This window comes from Cottoperca gobio, chromosome 17, assembly GCF_900634415.1.
Source record: "Cottoperca gobio chromosome 17, fCotGob3.1, whole genome shotgun sequence".
NCBI lineage: Eukaryota > Metazoa > Chordata > Actinopteri > Perciformes > Bovichtidae > Cottoperca > Cottoperca gobio.
The window spans coordinates 7,560,019-7,566,018 of NC_041371.1; the positions used below are offsets into that span (position 1 = coordinate 7,560,019).

General features: G+C 42.4%; 2 protein-coding genes across 2 annotated transcripts in view; one reads left to right on the plus strand and one right to left on the minus strand.

The window, feature by feature from the left end:
• The first annotated feature begins 2,567 nt into the window (after positions 1 to 2,567).
• On the plus strand, positions 2,568 to 4,113 carry LOC115022373 (uncharacterized). The gene is made up of 2 exons (XM_029453354.1): positions 2,568 to 3,287; positions 3,388 to 4,113. Exons 1-2 carry the CDS (start codon positions 2,621 to 2,623, stop codon positions 3,573 to 3,575), a joined length of 855 nt encoding a protein of 284 aa, XP_029309214.1. The 5' UTR covers positions 2,568 to 2,620; the 3' UTR covers positions 3,576 to 4,113.
• A 113-nt stretch (positions 4,114 to 4,226) lies between these two features.
• Positions 4,227 to 6,000, minus strand: part of chmp5a (charged multivesicular body protein 5a) — a 4,610-nt gene continuing 2,836 nt past the window's right edge. Inside the window, exons 7-8 of the mRNA XM_029453358.1 lie at positions 5,912 to 6,000; positions 4,227 to 4,695 (exon numbers count right to left, since the gene is read on the minus strand). The exon at positions 5,912 to 6,000 is cut by the window's right edge and continues 27 nt beyond it. Coding sequence (XP_029309218.1) covers positions 4,645 to 4,695; positions 5,912 to 6,000 — 140 coding nt within the window. The 3' untranslated portion in view covers positions 4,227 to 4,644. The remainder of the gene's footprint in view (positions 4,696 to 5,911) is intronic.

The following is a 6,000-nucleotide window of genomic DNA, read 5'->3' on the forward strand; positions in this document are numbered from 1 at the left end:
ATCTAACAGAGCCAGTCAAAATAATACTGCTGTCTTATGATCTTCACATGTAGTGGCCTGTAGTTTTATACGTTAGCCATCTGTGTTTATTGTGGCACTGGGGGATGTACGGTCTCTGTAACGTTATGCTTTGATAGTTTGTTTATTATCTTGGGTCCGAGGTAGCAGAGATGAGGGAACGACCAGGAAAGACTTTTTGTTTCCTCCTTTAGAAAGCGTGCAGCAGCTACCAGCACGAGGAGTCACGGCAGGGTCGTGGAGCGCTTGGTCTAGCCTGTGTAACATCAATAACAGAAAGTCCCCCGGTGAAAGGAGGGCTAATAAATAAATGCTAATTGCTAACTAAAGCTTTGTTCGTCTACTTGTGTCTACCAGGCGAGCCTCAAAACGTGCAGAGATCATGGATGTAATATTGACAAGCTCTTGAGTCTGCTCAAGTCAGGGCAGCTGACGTTACACCATACAGTTCACATTGTGCAAAGTTCATCCTGTGTGTTGAGACATTTTATTTAAAAAAGACCCAGCGTCTCCAGGAAGACGTGGACAGTATCAGAAAGATCAAAAATACAGATACAACTCAAGACCCCAAGCCAAGTTCCTGTGCCTTGCTTACCACCTGCTGATTAAAGTGAAGGGGGTTAGCCCCGAAGTTGATCTTTGTTTAATACAAGCCGCTCACTAGCTTTGACCAGCAACCAGACCTCCTACAACAGGTCTACTTTTCATTTATTTTTAAACAAAAACAATAAATTGTTAATGTTTGGATGTTCACCACATGTGGCACTCACGGATCAAAATGGGTCAAAGACTCTTTTAAAGAACAATATCTGAAGCCAAAACCTCTGTCCCAGCGTCCGGTTGCCTCCGTGGGCCCCTGCACAACCTCTTTCACTTGAGAGCTGCGGGTCAGGGGAGAGGGGCGGAGGACGGACCCTCTAATATGATTCAAACCACCGCCCCTTTTATTCTCGGGGTCACGGCTCTCCAAGGAGAAAACCTCAAACGACTCTCCCGTGCATTAATATCAAACCTTCCCTCTGGTACAAATACCTCCATCAACAAGTTGTTCCCTCTCCCCTAAGTACTTTATCTCATACACGGTTTAATACACTGTTCAGTCATGAAGTCAAAGTGTAATGGAAAAATACTTCATGGCTTTAACTCCTTCACTGCTCTGTGTCTCTTGTCCTCTCGTCATCCTCAGATTCACGACAGGGTCCGTGACTTGACCTTTCTCATGTCTTAGGTGTGAGTATATTAGAGAGTGTAGAGGTGGGGTTGTGCCTGACAGGTAAGCTTTAAATTGCTTAAGCCTTAAGTCTAGTTGTGATGGTGCTTCTCTCCCCTGGGTGCAAAGAGACCACCTTCCCCACACTGCACTCATGGCCTGACAGACCTCCGTGCTGCAGAAAGCACTTTTAAATAATATAATAAAATACTCAAAGACAAACTTTCTATCTTTTGATCATCTTTGGTGACAGACTTTCCACCACCAAAGCTTAAAATGTGACTACGAGTACCAAACCCGCTCTGATTAGGTTTAAACCAGTACAACTGTATATCAGCACTTCAGCAAGCTAACTTAAGTCTAGAGTACATTTATATAAAAGGTTAATAGGTTGGTTCACATGTTAAACATATACAAAAGTAATATATGTAAAACAAGTTGATTAACTTGAGTGAGTAATAGAAGTAGAAACCTGTAAGGATGTGCATTACATACAACAAGGGGAACCCATACTGTGTGGACAACACACCCAGCACGTGGTGGTGTCAACACCATCGTACATGCTTTACTGTAGCCACACATGTACATCTCTAAATATAGATCTACATATATACGTATACGTGCACACCGGAATGGCCGGTATTTATCTTATGGAAGGTAAACCTCCTTAAGCTGTTTAGCTTTGAGTTTTTTTGTCTTTTTAATTGTTTGTGCATATTTATAGTGCCAGTGCACAGTTAACACCTAAGCCGGACTTATTCATGCCGAACACAAAGATAAACCATCTGATGGAAATGTTTTTTTCAGGCGTTTGGTTATAAACTAAACTATTCGACGAATCGAAATGTTGACCTGATGATGGCACTGGATGTAAAGATGAAAAAGTGTATTTGTTAGTGAATAGATGTCAAAAGTTGATTATAATGTTCTACTCTCTGTATTTATGGTTATACAAGTTTTTCTTACAGTTTTTGTAGAAGCTAAGGACAAAGATTTGGTAATTAGTATTTTGATGAAAAAGATGAAGTTTTGTATACACGGCATCTATGGTGATATATCGATGACAGATCAGTGTGTTCAATTTCATAGCAATCCATCCAATAGTTGTCCCGATATTTCATTAAAACCCAAAACACCGCATTGTGGCACTAGGGGGTAAAGTGATGGGATCACCAAAGTCAGTAAATAACTTACAAATGACCAAAGAAATATAAAACGACTACAAAGACACGCAAAGCAACTGCAAAAAGACACAAAATAACAAAGACAGCAGCAAAACCGCCACAAAGAGACACAACATATATAAACATGGAGTACATACAGTAGTTTTAAAGTGTATTGCCTTTTATGAAACATGTTATTCTATGAACACCCATTCTAGAATGTTAAGTGATGTCATATCAAGAATTGTCTCAGATACAAAAAACAACAGAGAATTGTTCATTCCCTACAAACCTGCTGAACAGAGTGCATCAGAACGTATACACAGAGAGAGAAAGTATACCAACGATGGACAAAACAATGATTGTAAGCCAGCACCTCCTTGTGGAAACGGAGCTGGCGAATAGCTTGAGGAAACTGACCCTGGAGGAGAGGAGACTAGAGGTCAGAAAGCAAATGTTTGTTGAGCTGAGAGAAATGGAGGTGAACCGTAGACAGAAAGTCGCTCTGGAGACCCTGCAGCAATGCAAAAGGGACAGAGAGGAGGAAGAACAAGAGGCAGAAAGGGCACTGCAGGAAAGCATGGAGACGGCGAGGAGGCAGGAGTTTGAGCAGAGCCAACTGAAAGTAGAAAGACTTCAGTGGCAGCAGGTGATGCTAACAAGCCCCACCTGTAGCTTCAGTTCTCTGAAAAAAGACCAACAGAGTGAACCAAGTTCTGCTGAGCTCTGCCGCCATAAGAGCGCCAAAGTCCACCCAGTGAACCTGCCCTCTGACACCAAACACAAGACTCTCCACAACAACTGGGTTGGCGAGAAAACTATCGAAAGTGTTCAAGCCAAAGACAACAGCGCCACCTATCTGCTCTTTGCTGCTAAGTCAAACCCCAAGTGTGAAGGTGTGTATCATAATCCTTCCATTCCTCTGCACTGACCTTGTGTTGAACTAGTTAGTTTGTATTTAATTGTAAGTAACATTTTATATTCTTTTGTTTTAAGAACAAAAACCCAAAGTCAACAAGTCCCTGCAGTGGATTCAGGACCGACTGAAGGTCGGACACTGGGTCGACAAGTACCAGCACTACGCGGACAAGGAGAGGGAAAAGCGCACGCGCAATGCAGAGCAGCATTATGAAAGCTGGATTGCTTTCCACCAAATCAGCAGCATGAGCACTTACTTTTACTAATTCACTTCGTTTTTTTTGTTTTATTATTTACTGTGGTACTGTGCTTATAGTGTCGCCTGCTGGAGAGTCTGCAGTTGCTCAGATGGGGATCAGACACTATACAAGCATGATGTCTACCTGTTCCTGTTCTGCTGCAGTAGACTCAGTCCTGGAGGGCTGATGAGAGAGGCTCACGCACACACCTCCCTGAAAACACCCGAGCTCCTCCCGTCTGTCATTTTTACCTGGCTCAGGACAGGAGTATTCCACAACCAACCACTTGTGGAAACTCCTGTGACTGTGGACAGGACTCTTGCCACACTTGTTGGAAGAGTCCAGTCCACTGTAATTTCACCTGGCTGTGGACACGACTCTTGCCACACTTGTTGGAAGAGTCGTGTACACAACCAGGTAAAAATGACAGAAGAGGAGGTACGGTTTTTCAGGCCACTCCCGACTCTCCCCAGCAGGAGGCGCCATGGCCACAGTCCACCGTCACACTGCGTTTTCTTTTTTGGTGTGATGTATAAACTATAATAAAACTGTGTTGAAGTGAAAACCTCAAGTTGTACTGATTACTGTCTTACATAAATTGTTTTTTGTTTTTTGTTGGCCAGTTAATCTGGTCCTGGTTTAACCTTTACAAATAATAATTAACCAAAGAACTCAAGGTTAAGTTAAAACACATCATTTATTTTGCATGTTTAAAATAACCTGCAGACATTTGAACAGGCTCAGTGGGAATTATCTCCACTTTTGAGAACTCTTTTAAAAACAAAACAGTAATGACCGAACAACACAAAACTAGAATACAAATAAGAGAAATAAAAATAAGCTTGGTAATACTGGGGATGGACGAGACCGATGAAGAAGTGTTAGACAGAAGAAAAGGGGAATAATGTTTTTACAAAAGGTTCAGTATGTTACAAGGCCACATGCTTGCATCGTAGTGGTAATAATACACAACCCAACATCAGCACAGCTTCAAACTCGTAGTGTTCTCAGGGCAAATGTTTTGCACGTATAAATGTTACTCTACAGATAAAAGTGTTTTCAGTTGAAGTGCAGTTGTTTTTAATCCATTCCTTGTTTAAGAGGCAGGAATCTGTGGCAAGCCGAACTCATCCACCAAAACGCCATCCTGAAAACAAAAAGAAGAACGATAAGAAAACTCTTGAATGACTGCGTTACATTTCAAGTGTTATTACTCTTTTAGATGTTAAACGATACGGATTCAGTCCGAGGTTATCAGAGCTGCTTGTAAACAGTGTAAAAGACGAGTGTTTCCTCTACATTCATTCTGCAGCGGCAGAATTATGAGCTGCTAACATTTCACACGATCATTAAAATCCTCTGCAGTGTTTCATCCAGTGCGGGACTCAGGCTGCATCCACACCATACAGGCTGTGGCAGTGGGGGCCGCAGGAGATACTGTAAAAAACATGCCGGCCTGCGGTGAGAAGTTGAACCAGAACACACTTTTGGAGAAACACAAACCGGCGTCACGCTGCGGAGGCCAATCACTTAACCGCCGATCAATGAGCCATTCACTATAAGTGACACAACTGCAACACAACCCTGCGCTCATCACCCCAACGCCTGAGGTGATGTGAAAGCAGCCTCTCCACAGACACGGAGAGGAGCAGAGGAGAGAAAGCTGAAGTGAAGACACTTTGTCGGCACCAGTTACAAACAGGCTTAGTATTAGGGAACGACACGCTAACGTGGGCACGGATTTGGTGTTTTGAGCGGAGCTACACCAGAGGATATTCTGTTAAAGTAGATCGTGATGCTGTTTTGTCCTCATTGTTCTTCGTGAAGTTTACAGGAAGGGATGTAAAGTAGACCTGTTGCATTTTTAGGAGGAGAGAGCTGACCTCCATTTAAAATGTTGCCTTTTAATCCCTGCTTTGCTTGTCAGCAACTCATCTATATTAATTTAAGAAGGACTTTTCCTGTTGTTTGCTCTGATTAATTTGTCATGCAGTTAACACATCAGTCATTTTGTTTTTTATAAACACTCAACTCCTGGTGTTCTTGGCCACTGTTTTATAAGAAGGACATAACGGGCGTAACAGCTTTAAAAGTGACATGTTTGGAAAAGAAACTGATAAATATTTAAAGAAACTTTAAAGTGTTACATTTAAAAAGGGAATATGGTGTGGTGATGGGGAAACACTGAAGACCATACCAACAACATTTACTTTACAGACATGTGGAGTAGACATGTTGTAACTGTAAAGCAAAACACTAGCAGGGTTATTTCTGATTTACTAACATGTACTTTCAATACTGTAATTGTCCAATCCGTGCCTGAGTATAATGTAAGGTACAGTGAGCACAGTGAAGACTGTCACCTTGTTTGTCTTGGCGTCACTGGGGATTCCCTCGGGGACAGACGGGTCCGCTGAGGCCTCGTCCAGGTAGGAGCTGTCATCGTCCAGCA

Coding starts and splice junctions, on each gene's coding strand:
- LOC115022373 (XM_029453354.1), top strand. CDS start 2,621: ATGTCATATCAAGAATTGTCTCAGATACAAAAAACAACAGAGAATTGT. Junction 3,288..3,387: donor GTCAAACCCCAAGTGTGAAG/GTGTGTATCATA, acceptor TTTTGTTTTAAG/AACAAAAACCCAAAGTCAAC.